This window comes from Coregonus lavaretus (genome assembly GCF_964263955.1).
Source record: "Coregonus lavaretus genome assembly, contig: HAP1_SCAFFOLD_646, whole genome shotgun sequence".
NCBI lineage: Eukaryota > Metazoa > Chordata > Actinopteri > Salmoniformes > Salmonidae > Coregonus > Coregonus lavaretus.
This window is the reverse complement of record NW_028166774.1, coordinates 69,730-90,000: the sequence shown is the minus strand read 5'-3', so window position 1 is coordinate 90,000 and position 20,271 is coordinate 69,730. Positions and strand designations below refer to the sequence as shown.

General features: G+C 42.9%; 1 protein-coding gene across 1 annotated transcript in view; it reads left to right on the top strand.

Annotated features, from left to right (window-relative positions):
• The window catches only part of LOC311114317 (PDZ and LIM domain protein 7-like), a 101,503-nt gene that overhangs the window by 34,966 nt on the left and 46,266 nt on the right, over positions 1-20,271 (top strand). Inside the window, exon 3 of the mRNA XM_084189580.1 lies at positions 3,379-3,530. Coding sequence (XP_084045706.1) covers positions 3,379-3,530 — 152 coding nt within the window. The remainder of the gene's footprint in view (positions 1-3,378; positions 3,531-20,271) is intronic.

Sequence of the window (20,271 nt, the reverse complement as noted above, 5' to 3'; positions counted from 1 at the left end):
GCTACTGACTAGATATCCTCCTGTTCTTCCCTTTAGATCAGCCCTGCTGCTGACTAGAGATCCTCCTGTTCTTCCCTTTAGATCAGCCCTGCTACTGACTAGATATCCTCCTGTTCTTCCCTTTAGACCTGCTACTGACTAGATATCCTCCTGTTCTTCCCTACTGACTAGATATCCTCCTGTTCTTCCCTTTAGATCAGCCCTGCTACTGACTAGATATCCTCCTGTTCTTCCCTTTAGATCAGCCCTGCTACTGACTAGATATCCTCCTGTTCTTCCCTTTATCAATCAATCAATCAATTTTATTTTATATAGCCCTTCGTACATCAGCTAATATCTCGAAGTGCTGTACAGAAACCCAGCCTAAAACCCCAAACAGCTAGTAATGCAGGTGTAGAAGCACGGTGGCTAGGAAAAACTCCCTAGAAAGGCCAAAACCTAGGAAGAAACCTAGAGAGGAACCAGGCTATGAGGGGTGGCCAGTCCTCTTCTGGCTGTGCCGGGTGGAGGTTATAACAGAACCATGCCAAGATGTTCAAAAATGTTCATAAGTGACAAGCATGGTCAAATAATAATCAGGAATAAATCTCAGTTGGCTTTTCATAGCCGATCATTAAGAGTTGAAAACAGCAGGTCTGGGACAGGTAGGGGTTCCATAACCGCAGGCAGAACAGTTGAAACTGGAATAGCAGCAAGGCCAGGCGGACTGGGGACAGCAAGGAGTCACCACGGCCGGTAGTCCCGACGTATGATCAGCCCTGCTACTGACTAGATATCCTCCTGTTCTTCCCTTTAGATCAGCCCTGCTACTGACTAGATATCCTCCTGTTCTTCCCTTTAGATCAGCCCTGCTACTGACTAGATATCCTCCTGTTCTTCCCTTTAGATCAGCCCTGCTACTGACTAGATATCCTCCTGTTCTTCCCTTTAGATCAGCCCTGCTACTGACTAGATATCCTCCTGTTCTTCCCTTTAGAGCAGCCCTGCTACTGACTAGATATCCTCCTGTTCTTCCCTTTAGATCAGCCCTGCTACTGACTAGATATCCTCCTGTTCTTCCCTTTAGATCAGCCCTGCTACTGACTAGATATCCTCCTGTTCTTCCCTTTAGATCAGCCCTGCTACTGACTAGATATCCTCCTGTTCTTCCCTTTAGACCAGCCCTGCTACTGACTAGATATCCTCCTGTTCTTCCCTTTAGACCTTTTACTGACTAGATATCCTCCTGTTCTTCCCTTTAGATCAGCCCTGCTACTGACTAGATATCCTCCTGTTCTTCCCTTTAGATCAGCCCTGCTACTGACTAGATATCCTCCTGTTCTTCCCTTTAGATCAGCCCTGCTACTGACTAGATATCCTCCTGTTCTTCCCTTTAGAGCAGCCCTGCTACTGACTAGATATCCTCCTGTTCTTCCCTTTAGATCAGCCCTGCTACTGACTAGATATCCTCCTGTTCTTCCCTTTAGACCTGCTACTGACTAGATATCCTCCTGTTCTTCCCTTTAGATCAGCCCTGCTACTGACTAGATATCCTCCTGTTCTTCCCTTTAGATCAGCCCTGCTACTGACTAGATATCCTCCGGTTCTTCCCTTTAGATCAGCCCTGCTACTGACTAGATATCCTCCTGTTCTTCCCTTTAGATCATCTACTGACTAGATATCCTCCTGTTCTTCCCTACTGACTAGATATCCTCCTGTTCTTCCCTTTAGATCATCTACTGACTAGATATCCTCCTGTTCTTCCCTACTGACTAGATATCCTCCTGTTCTTCCCTTTAGATCAGCCCTGCTACTGACTAGATATCCTCCTGTTCTTCCCTTTAGATCAGCCCTGCTACTGACTAGATATCCTCCTGTTCTTCTTTAGATCAGCCCTGCTACTGACTAGATATCCTCCTGTTCTTCCCTTTAGATCATCTACTGACTAGATATCCTCCTGTTCTTCCCTTTAGATCAGCCCTGCTACTGACTAGATATCCTCCTGTTCTTCCCTTTAGACCAGCTACTGACTAGATATCCTCCTGTTCTTCCCTTTAGATCAGCCCTGCTACTGACTAGATATCCTCCTGTTCTTCCCTTTAGACCAGCTACTGACTAGATATCCTCCTGTTCTTCCCTTTAGATCAGCCCTGCTACTGACTAGATATCCTCCTGTTCTTCCCTTTAGATCAGCTACTGACTAGATATCCTCCTGTTCTTCCCTTTAGACCAGCTACTGACTAGATATCCTCCTGTTCTTCCCTTTAGATCAGCCCTGCTACTGACTAGATATCCTCCTGTTCTTCCCTTTAGATCATCTACTGACTAGATATCCTCCTGTTCTTCCCTACTGACTAGATATCCTCCTGTTCTTCCCTTTAGATCAGCCCTGCTACTGACTAGATATCCTCCTGTTCTTCCCTTTAGACCAGCCCTGCTACTGACTAGATATCCTCCTGTTCTTCCCTTTAGAGCAGCCCTGCTACTGACTAGATATCCTCCTGTTCTTCCCTTTAGATCAGCCCTGCTACTGACTAGATATCCTCCTGTTCTTCCCTTTAGATCAGCCCTGCTACTGACTAGATATCCTCCTGTTCTTCCCTTTAGATCAGCCCTGCTACTGACTAGATATCCTCCTGTTCTTCCCTTTAGACCAGCTACTGACTAGATATCCTCCTGTTCTTCCCTTTAGATCAGCCCTGCTACTGACTAGATATCCTCCTGTTCTTCCCTTTAGATCAGCCCTGCTACTGACTAGAGATCCTCCTGTTCTTCCCTTTAGATCAGCCCTGCTACTGACTAGATATCCTCCTGTTCTTCCCTTTAGATCAGCCCTGCTACTGACTAGATATCCTCCTGTTCTTCCCTTTAGATCAGCCCTGCTACTGACTAGATATCCTCCTGTTCTTCCCTTTAGATCAGCCCTGCTACTGACTAGATATCCTCCTGTTCTTCCCTTTAGATCAGCCCTGCTACTGACTCAATAACATGTATTGCATTGTTATGTATCAGTTATAGTAGTTTAGCCTCAGAAAAATACCATTTACATGCATGTCTTGGAACCATATTTGAATAAGCACAGTATCGTTTATGGCAGATTTTAGATTTTTGTTCCTTTTAACCCTGAAAATATTCAGAGACTCAGAGAGGAAATAGTAGATGATTATTGTATTTCACATGTACTCATGCAGGTAAATTGTTGGGTGAAACTGAAAGGCTGAAGAATGTTCAGTGGGATTTCACGGGTAATGGTCACGTGTGTTTGTGTCGGGTGACCGGCATTAATAGACCAAGGTCATATTTCTGTATGAGTGAACCTGTCCTGTGTTGTTGCTGTAAGAAAATAAAGTGGAATCTGAAGGTTGAGAACAACAACCCCCCCCCTCTCTCTCTCTACAGCTGACCCCCGGGGGTAAGGCCGTGCAGGCCGGTGTGGGCGTGGGAGATTGGGTGGTGTCCATCGGGGAGACCAACGCAGAAGACATGACCCATGTGGAGGCACAGAACAAGATCAGAGCAGCAGAGGAGTCGCTCACCCTCACCCTCAGCAAGTAAGATATTATAACCATACTATACTCACCCTCAGCAAGTAATATACTATAACCATACTATACTCACCCTCAGCAAGTAAGATATTATAACCATACTATACTCACCCTCAGCAAGTAAGATATTATAACCATACTATACTCACCCTCAGCAAGTAAGATATTATAACCATACTATACTCACCCTCAGCAAGTAAGATATAATAAACATACTATACTCACCCTCAGCAAGTAAGATATTATAACCATACTATACTCACCCTCAGCAAGTAAGATATTATAACCATACTATACTCACCCTCAGCAAGTAAGATACTATAACCATACTATACTCACCCTCAGCAAGTAAGATATTATAACCATACTATACTCACCCTCAGCAAGTAAGATATTATAACCATACTATACTCACCCTCAGCAAGTAAGATACTATAACCATACTATACTCACCCTCAGCAAGTAAGATATTATAACCATACTATACTCACCCTCAGCAAGTAAGATATTATAACCATACTATACTCACCCTCAGCAAGTAAGATACTATAACCATACTATACTCACCCTCAGCAAGTAAGATACTATAACCATACTATACTCACCCTCAGCAAGTAAGATACTATAACCATACTATACTCACCCTCAGCAAGTAAGATACTATAACCATACTATACTCACCCTCAGCAAGTAAGATATTATAACCATACTATACTCACCCTCAGCAAGTAAGATACAGTGGGGAAAAAAGTATTTAGGCAGCCACCAATTGTGCAAGTTCTCCCACTTAAAAAGATTAGAGAGGCCTGTAATTTTCATCATAGGTACACGTCAACTATGACAGACAAATTCAGAAAATAAATTCCAGAAAATCACATTGTAGGATTTTTAATGAATTTATTTGCAAATTATGGTGGAAAATAAGTATTTGGTCAATAACAAAAGTTTCTCAATACTTTGTTTTATACCCTTTGTTGGCAATGACGTCACGTCTGGCACTGCAGGATTTGAGTCCCTAGCGGCGTAGTGTGTTACTGATGGTAGGCTTTGTTACTTTGGTCCCAGCTCTCTGCAGGTCATTCACTAGGTCCCCCCGTGTGGTTCTGGGATTTTTGCTCACCGTTCTTGTGATCATTTTGACCCCACGGGGTGAGATCTTGCGTGGAGCCCCAGATCGAGGGAGATTATCAGTGAACTATCCAGAGAACATACCTGATAGCTACAGAGGCATATGGTAGTTACTCCTCCTAGAAAACTCCCTACTGAATAAACATCTTATGTCAAGCCAACAGCTAATTTATAAAATAGAAAATGAAAGACGTGGTCATTTATTTACATTTTTTTATAGATCTATAACTCCTATGATATATAGATATCGTAATATATAGATATATGGATAGGTAGGTAGGTAGGTAGTACTGTTAGTGAGGGTTTCTGAACTGTAGATAGTCCACTTAGTTATTGCATGTCAACAGGCTAGCAGTTGACGTCTAATACATCTAATGAACAAGCTGTTGATGAGTCTGAACACAGTCCTGAGTCCCTACTACAGCCAGTATCTAAATAAAGTCAGTTAGTTAGTTAGCACACAGTCTGACTGGCCTAAAGTAGGGTACTATATAGGGAAAGGGTGCCATTTTGGACGCAGTCAAAACAAACTGAGTTATAATGTGAGGTGTGAGTGACCTTAGAAATATGGCTAACTGATACGATGCCCTGCCTGAGACCGTCAAGAAGGTTTAGAGTGACATTAAACTATTTAGCTTTCCATTCTGACCCCCCCCCCCCCCCCCCCCCCTCCCCATTCCATGACACACATGGAAATATCTGGAGTGCTGCTTTGACCGTTTTCCTTCTGGAAGGGATCCCATAGCAGCCTGAACCAAAATACCAGAAAAGGAGTGTGAGGAGAGGAGAGACAGTAATGACCTCATCAGGGGATGAAATGAGTGAGGAGAGGAGAGACAGTAATGACCTCATCAGGGGATGAAATGAGTGAGGAGAGGAGAGACAGTAATGACCTCATCAGGGGATGAAATGAGTGAGGAGAGGAGAGGCAGTAATGACCTCATCAGGGGATGAAATTAGTGAGGAGAGGAGAGACAGTAATGACCTCATCAGGGGATGAAATGAGTGAGGAGAGGAGAGGCAGTAATGACCTCATCAGGGGATGAAACGAGTGAGGAGAGGAGAGACAGTAATGACCTCATCAGGGGATGAAATGAGTGAGGAGAGGAGAGACAGTAATGACCTCATCAGGGGATGAAATGAGTGAGGAGAGGAGAGACAGTAATGACCTCATCAGGGGATGAAATTAGTGAGGAGAGGCAGTAATGACCTCATCAGGGGATGAAATGAGTGAGGAGAGGAGAGACAGTAATGACCTCATCAGGGGATGAAATGAGTGAGGAGAGGAGAGACGGTAATGACCTCATCAGGGGATGAAATGATGTGTGTGAGGGAGAGAGACAGTAATGACCTCATCAGGGGATGAAATGAGTGAGGAGAGGAGAGGCAGTAATGACCTCATCAGGGGATGAAATGAGTGAGGAGAGGAGAGACGGTAATGACCTCATCAGGGGATGAAATGATGTGTGTGAGGGAGAGAGACAGTAATGACCTCATCAGGGGATGAAATGAGTGAGGAGAGGAGAGGCAGTAATGACCTCATCAGGGGATGAAATGAGTGAGGAGAGGAGAGACAGTAATGACCTCATCAGGGGATGAAATGAGTGAGGAGAGGAGAGACAGTAATGACCTCATCAGGGGATGAAATGAGTGAGGAGAGGAGAGACAGGAATGACCTCATCAGGTGATGAAATGATGTGTGTGAGGGAGAGAGAACGTCAGTGTATAATAGATGAGTGATGAAAACAGACATGTAGGATGCATCCCAAATAGCACCTTATTCCCTTCATAGTGCATTATGGGCCCTAAAAGATAGAAGGGTTAGAGTTAGTCTCTTCTCTAAAAGATAGAAGGGTTAGAGTTAGTCTCTTCTCTAAAAGATAGAAGGGTTAGAGTTAGTCTCTTCTCTAAAAGATAGAAGGGTTAGAGTTAGTCTCTTCTCTAAAAGATAGAAGGGTTAGTTAGTCTCTTCTTCTCTAAAAGATAGAAGTGTTAGAGTTAGTCTCTTCTCTAAAATATAAAAGGGTTAGAGTTAGTCTCTTCTCTAAAAGATAGAAGGGTTAGAGTTAGTCTCTTCTCTAAAAGATAGAAGGGTTAGAGTTAGTCTCTTCTTCTCTAAAAGATAGAAGGGTTAGAGTTAGTATCCTCTTCTCTAAAAGATAGAAGGGTTAGTTAGTCTCTTCTTCTCTAAAAGATAGAAGGGTTAGTTAGTCTCTTCTTCTCTTAAAGATAGAAGGGTTAGAGTTAGTCTCTTCTCTAAAAGATAGAAGGGTTAGAGTTAGTCTCTTCTTCTCTAAAAGATAGAAGGGTTAGAGTTAGTCTCTTATTCTCTAAAAGATAGAAGGGTTAGTTAGTCTCTTCTTCTCTAAAAGATAAAAGGGTTAGAGTTAATCTCTTCTCTAAAAGATAGAAGGGTTAGAGTTAGTCTCTTCTCTAAAAGATAGAAGGGTTAGAGTTAGTCTCTTCTCTAAAAGATAGAAGGGTTAGAGTTAGTCTCCTCTTCTCCAAAAGATAGAAGGGTTAGTTAGTCTCTTCTTCTCTAAAAGATAGAAGGGTTAGAGTTAATCTCTTCTCTAAAAGATAGAAGGGTTAGAGTTAGTCTCTTCTCTAAAAGATAGAAGGGTTAGAGTTAGTCTCCTCTCTAAAAGATAGAAGGGTTAGAGTTAGTCTCCTCTTCTCTAAAAGATAGAAGGGTTAGAGTTAGTCTCTTCTCTAAAAGATAGAAGGGTTAGAGTTAGTCTCTTCTCTAAAAGATAGAAGGGTTAGTAAGTCTCCTCTCTAAAAGATAGAAGGGTTAGAGTTAGTCTCCTCTTCTCTAAAAGATAGAAGGGTTAGAGTTAGTCTCTTCTCTAAAAGATAGAAGGGTTAGAGTTAGGTTCTTCTCTAAAAGATAGAAGGGTTAGAGTTAGTCTCCTCTTCTCTAAAAGATAGAAGGGTTAGAGTTAGTCTCTTCTCTAAAAGATAGAAGGGTTAGAGTTAGTCTCTTCTCTAAAAGATAGAAGGGTTAGTAAGTCTCCTCTCTACAAGATAGAAGGGTTAGAGTTAGTCTCCTCTTCTCTAAAAGATAGAAGGGTTAGAGTTAGGTTCTTCTCTAAAAGATAGAAGGGTTAGAGTTAGTCTCCTCTTCTCTAAAAGATAGAAGGGTTAGAGTTTGTCTCATCTTCTCTAAAAGATAGAAGGGTTAGAGTTAGTCTCTTCTCTAAAAGATAGAAGGGTTAGAGTTAGGTTCTTCTCTAAAAGATAGAAGGGTTAGAGTTAGTCTCCTCTTCTCTAAAAGATAGAAGGGTTAGAGTTAGTCTCTTCTCTAAAAGATAGAAGGGTTAGAGTTAGTCTCTTCTCTAAAAGATAGAAGGGTTAGTAAGTCTCCTCTCTACAAGATAGAAGGGTTAGAGTTAGTCTCCTCTTCTCTAAAAGATAGAAGGGTTAGAGTTAGTCTCTTCTCTAAAATACAGAAGGGTTAGAGTTAGTCTCCTCTAAACCAGATGTGCTCTGTCATTAGTTATTCCTTTAACCTCCGTCCTTCAACCTCCTCTCTGATGCTGTAGTGGAATATGGCTGTGTCTGTGTCCCAAATAGCATCCTATTCCCTATATAGTGCACTACTTTAGACCAGAGAATGGCACCCTATTCCCTATATAGTGCACTACTTTAGACCAGAGGATGCCACCCTATTCCCTATATAGTGCACTACTTTAGACCAGAGAATGGCACCCTATTCCCTATATAGTGCACTACTTTAGACCAGAGGATGCCACCCTATTCCCTATATAGTGCACTACTTTAGACCAGAGGATGCCACCCTATTCCCTATATAGTGCACTACTTTAGACCAGAGGATGCCACCCTATTCCCTATATAGTGCACTACTTTAGACCAGAGGATGCCACCCTATTCCCTATATAGTGCACTACTTTAGACCAGAGGATGCCACCCTATTCCCTATATAGTGCACTACTTTAGACCAGAGGATGCCACCCTATTCCCTATATAGTGCACTACTTTAGACCAGAGGATGCCACCCTATTCCCTATATAGTGCACTACTTTTGACCAGAGGATGCCACCCTATTCCCTATATAGTGCACTACTTTAGACCAGAGGATGCCACCCTATTCCCTATATAGTGCACTACTTTTGACCAGAGGATGCCACCCTATTCCCTATATAGTGCACTACTTTAGACCAGAGAATGGCACCCTATTCCCTATATAGTGCACTACTTTAGACCAGAGAATGGCACCCTATTCCCTATATAGTGCACTACTTTAGACCAGAGAATGGCACCCTATTCCCTATATAGTGCACTACTTTTTGGGTGAAGCCTATGTCTTCAGTCAGACCAGACCAGACTTTGGTGAAAGACCAGAGTGTTTAGATTCAGGGTCATGTTCATGTTTGTTTTCAAATTTGGCAGTACTATTTGTAAACTGACGGACTGGCCAAAAAACGGGACATAATCTAACACGTTTCAAGAAGTTACTGGAAAGTAATGAAGCAACCGTGTACCAACACCTCTTTAAACTAACATTGTGCTTGGCCTTTATTCTCTGTAGCTGAAACTGATATTGTGTGTGGTCGGTGCTTTGTGGCTCAGGTGGTAGAGCATGGCGCTTGCAAGGCCAGGGTTGTGGGTTCGATTCCCACGGCGGATCAGTACGAAAAATGTATGCACTCACTTCTGTCAGTCTCTCTGGATAAGAGTCGCTACTAAAAATGGAATGTGTGTCTGTGAACATGTGGGTCACCACTGTGCATTCTCCGTTTGATGTTTGATTGTGTGTTAGTTTTCTCAGTCTTAGGCGATGCTGATGATTTTGATTTGGCAGGTCTGTACTAGTCGGAGTGAATCTGTTTGTCACACTAGACAGACAACTCTCTCTCTCTCTCTCTCTCTCTCGCCGCAGTTTCCTCCCTGCGTTCCTCCGCGCCTTCTAAAGAAGAACTGTTGTAAATAACACTCCTTCCCGTGACACTCCTTCTCTTCCTAGTCCTCCGTCACAACAGACAATACGTTGAGTGGCGTTAGGCTGGAGCACGTTGTTCCTTATTGTCTTATTGTCTCAGGGTTTGGACAGTTTTTAGTTTTCAGATGAGTTAGGAGGACAGTTTTTTATATATGAATGAGGGTATATTGTTATTGGCTTTGGTTTGGGGCCTAGTTTTATGTATGAATGATGGTATATTGTTATTGGCTTTGGTTTGGGGCCTAGTTTTATGTATGAATGATGGTGTATTGTTATTGGCTTTGGTTTGGGGCCTAGTCTGATAAAGTATTGTACTAGTTTTAGGATGTGGTCCTTTGTAGCTCAGTCGGTAGATTATGGCGCTTGTAACGCCAGGGTAGTGGGTTCGATTCCCAGGACCACCCATACGTAAAAATGTATGCACACATTGACTGTAAGTCGCTTTGGATTAAAGCATCTGCTATTATTATTATTATTATTATTATTATTATTATTATTATGTACACTGAACACAAATATAAACACAACAAGATTGTACTGAGTTTAAGTTCATATAAGGACATCAGTCAATTGAAATAAATTCATCAGGCCCTAACCTATGGATTTCACATGACTGGGAATACAGATATGCATCTGTTGGTCACAGATACCTTAAAAAAAAGGTAAAAGCGTGGATCAGTAAACCAGTCCGTATCTGGTGTGACCATTTGCAGCACGACACATCTCCTTCGCATAGAGTTGATCGGGCTGTTTATTGTGGCCTGTGGAATGTTGCACAACTCCTCTTCAATGGCTGTGCGAAGTTGCTGGATATTGGTAGGAACTGGAACACGCTGCCATACACATCGATCCAGAGCATCCCAAACATGCTCAATGGGTGACATTTCTGGTGAGTAGGCCTCTAAAATGACATTGGAGGCGGCTTATAGTAGAGAAATGAATATTCAATTCTCTGGCAACAGTTCTGGTGGACATTCCTGCAGTCTGCATGCCAAATGCACACTCCCTCAAAACTTGAGACATCTGTGGCATTGTGTTGTGTGAAAAAAACAATAATAACTTACATCTTACAATAACTTACATCGGGGCGGCAGGTAGCTTAGTGGTTAAGAGCGTTGTGCCAGAAACCGAAAGGTCGCTGGTTCTAATCCCCGAGCTGACTAGGTGAAAAATCTGTCGACGTGCCCTTGAGCAAGGCACTTAACCCTAATTGCTCCTGTAAGTTGCTCTGGATAAGAGCGTCTGCTGAATGACCAAAAAAAATATATATATAATCTAAATTTGCACATTTTAGTACCTTTTATTGTCCCCAGCACAAAGTGCACCTGTGTAATGATCATGCTGTTTAATCAGCTTCTTGATATGCCACACCTGTCAGGTGGATGGGTTATCTTGGCAAAGGAGAATAAGGCTGTAACGTAACAAAATGTGTAAAAAAGGAAGGGGTCTGAATACTTTCCGATTGCACTGTATGCATGCATGCATGCATGTATGTAGTACACTTTTTTTTATTTTTTTTTTATTTTTTTTTTCACCTTTATTTATCCAGCTAAGCCAGTTGAGAACAAGTTCTCATTTACAACTGCGACCTGGCCAAGATAAAGCAAGAGATTATGTGCAAATAGAGATACTGGGGTGCAAAAGAGCAAAATAAATAACAATATAGGGATGAGGTAGTTGGGTGGGCTAATTTCAGATGGGCTGTGTACAGGTGCAGTGATCGGTAAGGTGCTCTGACAACTGATGCTTAAAGTTAGTGAGGGAGATAAGGGTCTCCAGCTTCAGAGATTTTTGCAATTCGTTCCAGTCATTGGCAGCAGAGAACTGGAAGGAATGGCGGCCAAAGGAGGTGTTGGCTTTGGGAATGACCAGTGAGATATACCTGCTGGAGCGCAGACTACGGGTGGGTGCTGCTATGGTGACCAATGAGCTAAGATAAGGCGGGGATTTGCCTAGCAGTGATTTATAGATGGCCTGGAGCCAGTGGGTTTGACAACGAATATGTAGTGAGGGCCAGCCAACAAGAGCGTACAGGTCACAGTGGTGGGTAGTATATGGGGCTTTGGAGACAAAACGGATGGCACTGTGATAGACTACATCCAATTTGCTGAGTAGAGTGTTGGAGGCTATTTTGTAAATGACATCGCCGAAGTCAAGGATCGGTAGGATAGTCAGTTTTACGAGGGCATGTTTGGCAGCATGAGTGAAGGAGGCTTTGTTGCGAAATAGGAAGCCGATTCTAGATTTAACTTTGGATTGGAGATTCTTAATGTGAGTCTGGAAGGAGAGTTTACAGTCTAACCAGACACCTAGGTATTTGTAGTTGTCCACATACTCTAGGTCAGACCCGTCGAGAGTGGTGATTCTAGTCGGGTGGGCGGGTGCCAGCAGCGTTCGATTGAAGAGCATGCATTTAGTTTTACTAGTGTTTAAGAGCAGTTGGAGGCTACTGAAGGAGTGTTGTATGGCATTGAAGCTCGTTTGGAGGTTTGTTAACACAGTGTCCAATGAAGGGCCAGATGTATACAAAATTGTGTCGTCTGCGTAGAGGTGGATCTGAGAGTCACCAGCAGCAAGAGCGACATCATTGATATACACAGAGAAAAGAGTCGGCCCAAGAATTGAACCCTGTGGCACCCCCATAGAGACTGCCATAGGTCCAGACAACAGGCCCTCCGATTTGACACACTGAACTCTATCTGAGAAGTAGTTGGTGAACCAGGCGAGGCAGTCATTTGAGAAACCAAGGCTATTTAGTCTGCCAATAAGAATGCGGTGGTTGACAGAGTCGAAAGCCTTGGCCAGGTCGATGAAGACGGCTGCACAGTACTGTCTATTATCGATCGCGGTTATAATATCGTTACCAGTCAAAAGTTTGGACACACCTACTCATTCAAGGTTTTTCTTTATTTTTACTATTTTCTACATTGTAGAATAATAGTGAAGACATCAAAACGATGAAATAACACATATGGAATCATGTAGTAACCAGAAAAGTGTTAAACAAATGAAAATATATTTTAGATTCTTCAAAGTAGCCACCCCTTTGTCTTGACATGGTGGTTGGTCCATACTGAAATGGTTTGTCTAGATCGGTGTGGAAGAACTTGACTGGCCTGCACAGAGCCCTGACCTCAACCCCATCTAACACTTTTGGAACTGAATTGGAACTCCGGCTGCGATCCAGGGTTAATCGCCCAACATCAGTCCCCGACCTCACTAATGCGCTTGTGGCTGAGTGGAAGAAGGTCCCCGCAGCAATGTTCCAACATCTAGTGGAAAGCCTTCCCAGAAGAGTGGAGGCTGTTATAGCAGCAAAGGGGGGGGGACCAACTCCATATTAATTCCCATGATTATGGAATGAGATGTTGGACAAGCAGGTGTGTAGTGTATATCAAACTTTATTTTCTGTACAGGACTGGGATACATTTGTATTTCATTTGTATTTTTTTTGGAAGTGATGTACAATAACAAAGTGGGGTATGTCCTATTGGTCAAACGTTGTGCACTATATAGGGAATAGGGTACCATTTGGGAAACACCCAGGGGAAAGTGTGAGAGGGAAAGTGTACAGCCCAGTGATGGAAACGGCCCCACCCAGTAATCTATCACTGACCATCTGGACAGACACAATGGGGCTGTATTTCACTGTTCCACTAGCAACACTCTCCTCTGAGGATGTGGGCTGAACACGTCGGGGTGTGTGTGTGTGTGTGTGTGTGTGGGCATGCGTGCGTGTGATGATGACGTACGTGACCTTGAAAATAAAAGAATGCTCTGGGTCAGTCAGAGAGAGAAATATCTCTGGAATCACCGACTGGAGTTTGGCAGTCGTACAGCGTGTGTATCCCAAATTACACCCTATTCTGGCGGTGTATCCCAAATTACACCCTATTCTCTACAAAGTGCTCTACCCTTACCGAAGAATCTGGCTTCTGGCAAACAGTTGTGGCAAACCTTTGGCCAATTCGCCGCTTATTTTCACATGCAAATTTAGTTTTGTGGCGAACTTGCTGCCACTTGTGAACTTCTGGGGAAACTTGTGGCGAACGTTCTACTGTTTGCTGCAAATTCAATCAGGGTTTCGTTTACTGTATCTACATAAACCAAATCACACAACTTAAAATGAACTTGCTTCTCACAGAGAACTAAATATAGTAAACAAAATGTATTCAGTTTCTTAACTTGAAATAATCAGCATGCTAATGAAGAAAATGGCAAATAGTGGATATTTTCCCCCCAAAAAATGGTTTATTGAATATGTTTATGTAGCTACAACATTTACATGAGATGTGAACACTATTAGGATGTTGATATTAGGATGTTTAAAGGGGAAACTACATAATTATTTACATGAGACAAGTAATAACTGAGCAAAAGCTTTCAACCAATGGAAGTCTAAAACAATAATTAACCAACCAATTTAAAACAACAACAACTCAATTGAACCTAGTTCAGATCCATTTTCTTTTTTGAGTGAACTTTGGTGATGGCGGCCCTGTAGAAACAATCAGAAAACACAAAACAAAAATACAATTAGGATACTGAAAACATTTTCCTATTTTGGCATCCTAAAAGGGAGACTCAGCGGCTAATTAGTGGGAATGCTAAGTGAAGATTGTGTTAAAGTTTTTTTATATATCATGTTTTGTCATTTTTTGTATTTTGTGTTTTGTATTGATGTTTGTATTCTGCAGGGCTCATTTGAAAAAGAGACTTGGGCTCAATATGACATCGACTGATATCAACGCAATTAATTCAAACTAATCAACTAATTATGATATTCAATCTAGACTGGGGACTTCATCATTAAAAGACTGTTGTCTACTAGTTGTCTCTTCTTCCCGACTCGGGTGTAAAAGGCTTGGATGGAAGAAAAGCATCATATTGAGTTATGCCTAATATGGCAATTCATATTATTGTTCCAAAATAAACGATTGTTAACTTGCATCTCAAAGCCATGCGTGCAAGAAGCCTTGACCTGGTGCACACATATGTCTCTGTCCTCAGTTTGATTTGAAGGCCTCAGTCTGTCCTCAGTTTGAATTGAAGGCCTCAGTCTGTATTTTTGTAACTGATTTGCTTCTAGAAAGAGAGAAGAACAACATGATCAGGATGAGCTAGCTACTAGTTTAAAGCATTGAACGATCTAATTGTTACAATGAATGAATGTATGTATGGAGTACATTTTATGAGAATACATGCATTTGCTTACCTTTTATCAAGCTTGAAGACAATACAGAAAAATATCACCAAAAAAAAAGTGTTATGAGTTCACCACAAACATCTTTCCAGGGTGTTGATGCATCCTCCTCCCAATACAGCCTCTTCCAACACCACGGGTAGGGGAAAGGTGTCCATCTGCAAAAGTGAAGTCTTGCTTTCATGACAGGTCAGTTCATATTGTTGCTACATTAGCTGTTGTGCTAGTTAGCATGCTACTAAACAGTGACACTAGCATATTGACATGTTGGTGTTAAAAGACAGCAAAAAATTCATCAAAACATGTGTTTCTGTAAGTGTTTCTATAAGTGTTTAGGCAAATCATTAGTTAGCTAGCCAGCTATCACATTAATTGTGCAAAAAATATGATAGCTGATGTTAGCTAGCTAGCTAAGCGCTAGCCTGTCAATGGCACTGACAGATTGAAACTGGTATCAACAAAATGTGTTTCACTCTATCCCATAAAACATGACATTGCTAACTGGATAAGCTAACACACTTTCAAAGTTTATTAGGAATTTGTATTAATAAGTTAGACACTCAACGGACACCTTTGGTAGTTAGCTGAAGAGCTTGGTTTCTATTTTCTAACGCATTTTTCTGATTTCCCTTGAGTGGTCGTCAACTGTTTCTGTTCTTGGAACTCATGTTCACCAGAAACGGCTTCTGGTAAACTGTTTGCCACTAGTAGCAATAAATATTGTTGCCATAGGTTTGCCGCAGAATCAAATAGAATCTTGAGAGAATTGTTTGCCAGAAAAAAACTTCTGGCGAACTGTTTGCCACTAGTGCCAATAAATATTATTGTTGCCAAAGGTTTGCTGCAGATTCACCACTAGTGCCAATAAATATAACAAAGGTTTGCTGCAGATTCACCACTAGTGGCAAACATTTGCCAACTTCTGGCAACATTTTGTGGCACACTATTTAGTTTCCAGCAAATTTGCCACAAACTTGCAGGACGTTTGCAGCAACAAATTCATTTTTGTAAGGGTACTTTTGCCCAGGGCCCATAGAGTAGTAGTGTACTATGTAGGGAATCACCCTGTCCCGTATTTACTGTAACCTGATACATACCCTGTAGTTTAAACAACCACCCTGTCCCGTATTTACTGTAACCTGATACATACCCTGTAGTTTAAACAACCACCCTGTCCCGTATTTACTGTAACCTGATACATACCCTGTAGTTTAAACAACCACCCTGTCCCGTATTTACTGTAACCTGATACATACCCTGTAGTTTAAACAACCACCCTGTCCCGTATTTACTGTAACCTGATACATACCCTGTAGTTTAAACAACCACCCTGTCCCGTATTTACTGTAACCTGATACATACCCTGTAGTTTAAACAACCACCCTGTCCCATATTTACTGTACCTGATTTCTGTTTTCTCATTGAAAAGTGTTTCTTGTTCTCTTGGCCATCATCAGAGCTTTTAAACTAAATACTAAACCATCTTTTGATTTCTGAATGTGTCGGCACCGGGGACTGGGGATGTGGCTGGGTTATTGATGTCATGTTAATCAGGCCTTTTAATTTGAACGCATGGATTGGTTTAGTTTTGTAGGCTACCTATTGAATTATTAAATGTATGGATCAAGCCTCAGCATCATTCTGATCTTGTTCCCAATGATCAGTGCTTTACTTTATTATGTTGCTGTCCAGCGGTTCTGAATATGTGATGCACCCGACTGTCCACTTTTTTCATGTTAATCAGGCCTTTTGATTTGAACATTTGAACAGTTTGAGTGTGGGTACTAGGCTATTTGATTGAATTTATATATCTTACAGCACTTTGGTTTCACTAATAAATACGTTGAAATGGAACCAAATTATCTGTTTCTGTCTCCAGTCCTTTTTAAATAGGATAGATGGGCTGTATGGGCTACGGTACAGGTTGAATGTGATAGTCTGTCTATAACCAGCCTGAGTAGGCCTATAACTCCATTCCTATTCTATTCAGAGTTTAGAGAAATTAATCTAATTGTAAATGAGCTATTATCAGGCTGGTTAATGCGATGCATCCACCCGCACTCAGCCCCGCCCCACCTACTCAGCCAATCAGGAGCTGCTGCTGTGTTGCGGCCGTGGCATACTGCACACTTTTTACTAAATGGTACGTTCTAAATAGTATACAACCATGAGTACATAGTATTGCAGTTTAAGTATGTAGTACACTAGTATGGGTACGGCCTGTCTCACTTTAAGACGTTAACTTGAAGACTGTCGTTGAAGGACTTTAGTGTTAATCTGAGTGTTGCACCCGCTTAACTTGACATTTGTTTCCTAGAGCTCTGACATACTCGTATCAGCCGATACCATTCTGACAGCCTTGTTGGACATAGTGTAGAATGCATTGGTTTCCTGTCAGTATGCCGCCAGGCCTGTGCGTGATAATGTGTGTGGTATGCAGAGTCACAGGAAGGAAGTGTGTGAGAGAGAGAGCCCCGGTCAAACATTTTCAGGTTTTCATGTTAAAAGAGAAGGGTCCATGCCGTGCGGGAGCAGAGAGAACAGTATGGTTTGGGTGGCTGGTTTTCCAGGCATTCCTTTCACACCGCCTGATATAGAGGTCCTGGATGGCAGGGAGCTCAGCCCCAGTGATGTACTGGACTTTCCACACCACCCTCTGTAGCGCCATGCGATAGAGGGCGGTGCTGTTGCCATACCAGGCGGTGATGCAGCCAGTCAAGATGCTCTCAGTGGTGCAGCTGTAGAACATTTTGAGGATCTGAGGGCCCATGCCAAACCTTTTCAACCTCCTGAGGGGGAAGAGGCGCTCCCCCCAGGTCACTGACCTCCTCCCTGTAGGCTGTCTCATAGTCGCCGGTGATCAGGCCTGCCACCGTCGTGTCGTCAGCAAGCTTGATGATGGTGTTGGAGTCTTGTGCGGCCACGCAGTCGTGGGTGAACTGGGATTACAGGAAGGGACTAAGCACACACCCCTGAGAGGCCCCTGTGTTGAGGATCAGAGTGGCAGATGTGTTGTTGCCTACCCTCATCACCTGGGGGCAGCCCGTCAGGAAGTCCAGGATCCAGTTGCAGAGGGAGGTGTTTAGTCCGAGGGTCGTTAGCTTAGTGATGAGCTTGGAGGGCAATATGGTGTTGAATGCTGAGCTGTAGTCAATGAACAGCATTCTCACATACAGTGCATTCAGAAAGTATTCAGACTCCTTGACCTTTTCCACATTTTGTTACTTTACAGCCTAATTCTAAAATTGATTTAAAAAACATTTTGCCCACATCAATCTACACACAATACCCCATAATGACAAAGCAAAAACTGGTTTTTGTTAGATCGGCTTCAAGTCTGGGCTCTGGCTGGGCCACTCAAGGACATTCAGAGACTTGCATTGTCTTGGCTGTGTGCTTAGGGTCGTTGTCCTGTTGGAAGGTGAACCTTCGCCCCAGTCTGAGGTCCTGAGTGCTCTGGAGCAGCTTTTCATCAAGGATCTCTCTGTACTTTGCTCCGTTAATCTTTTCCTCGATCCTGACTAGTCTCCCAGTCCCTGCCGCTGAAAAACATCCCCACAGCATGATGCTGCCACCACCATGCTTCACCCTAGGGATGGTGAAGGGTTTCCTCCAGACGTGACGCTTGGCATTCAGGCCAAAGAGTTCAATCTTGGTTTCATCAGACCAGAGAATCTTGTTTCTCATGGTCTGAGAGTCTTTAGGTGCCTTTTGGCAAACTATAAGGGGGCTGTCATGTGCCTTTTACTGGGGAGTGGCTTCCATCTGGCCAATCTACCATAAAGGCCTGATTTGGTGGAGTGCTGCAAAGATGGTTGTCCTTCTGGAAGTTTCTCCCATCTCCACAGAGGAACTCTAGAGCTCTGTCAGAGTGCCCATCGAGTTCCTGGTCACCTCCCTGACCAAGACCCTTCTCTCCCTCCGATTGCTCAGTTTGGCCAGGGCGGCCAGCTCTAGGAAGAGTCTCGGTGGTTCCAAATTTCTTCCATTTAATGATGGAGGCCACTGTGTTCTTGGGGACCTTAAATGCTGCAGACATTTTTTGGTACCCTTCCCCAGATCTGTGCCTCGACACAATCCTGTCTCGGAGCTCCTGATGCACCTGAGCTCAATTTCGAGTCTCATAGCAAAGGGTCTGAATACTTATGTAAATAAGGTAAAACATTTTTATAAAAACCTGTTTTTCGCTTTGTCATTATGGGGAATTGTGTGTAGATTGAGGATTTTTTCTTCTTCTTTCTAATCCATTTTAGAATAAGGCTGTAACGTAACAAAATGTGGAAAAAGTCAAGTGTTCTGAATACTTTCCGAATGCACTGTAGGTATTCCTCTTATCTAGGTGGGTGAGGGCAGTGTGGAGTGCAATTGAGATTGCGTCGTAGTGCACTATATAGAAGATAGGCTGTCATTTGGGACGATCTAGGTTCATCTAGGCTTAACACAACATCATCCAGTGGATTATTTAACAGGGATAGGAACAGAGGACTAGTTGTCATGCCAACTCCTGACCATGCTAGCATAAGACAGAAACGTTAAAGGACAGGGACAGAGGACAGTCAAAGTGAGGATTAGAATGACAGGGTATGGATGGCCGCTCCATTATAAAGCCTAGAGAATGACAGGGTATGGATGGCCGCTCCATTATAAAGCCTAGAGAATGACAGGGTATGGATGGCCGCTCCATTATAAACCCTAGAGAATGACAGGGTATGGATGGCCGCTCCATTATAAAGCCTAGAGAATGACAGGGTATGGATGGCCGCTCCATTATAAAGCCTAGAGAATGACAGGGTATGGATGGCCGCTCCATTATAAAGCCTAGAGAATGACAGGGTATGGATGGCCGCTCCATTATAAACCCTAGAGAATGACAGGGTATGGATGGCCGCTCCATTATAAAGCCTAGAGAATGACAGGGTATGGATGGCCGCTCCATTATAAACCCTAGAGAATGACAGGGTATGGATGGCCGCTCCATTATAAAGCCTAGAGAATGACAGGGTATGGATGGCCGCTCCATTATAAAGCCTAGAGAATGACAGGGTATGGATGGCCGCTCCATTATAAAGCCTAGAGAATGACAGGGTATGGATGGCCGCTCCATTATAAAGCCTAGAGAATGACAGGGTATGGATGGCCGCTCCATTATAAACCCTAGAGAATGACAGGGTATGGATGGCCGCTCCATTATAAAGCCTAGAGAATGACAGGGTATGGATGGCCGCTCCATTATAAACCCTAGAGAATGACAGGGTATGGATGGCCGCTCCATTATAAACCCTAGAGAATGACAGGGTATGGATGGCCGCTCCATTATAAAGCCTAGAGAATGACAGGGTATGGATGGCCGCTCCATTATAAAGCCTAGAGAATGACAGGGTATGGATGGCCGCTCCATTATAAAGCCTAGAGAATGACAGGGTATGGATGGCCGCTCCATTATAAACCCTAGA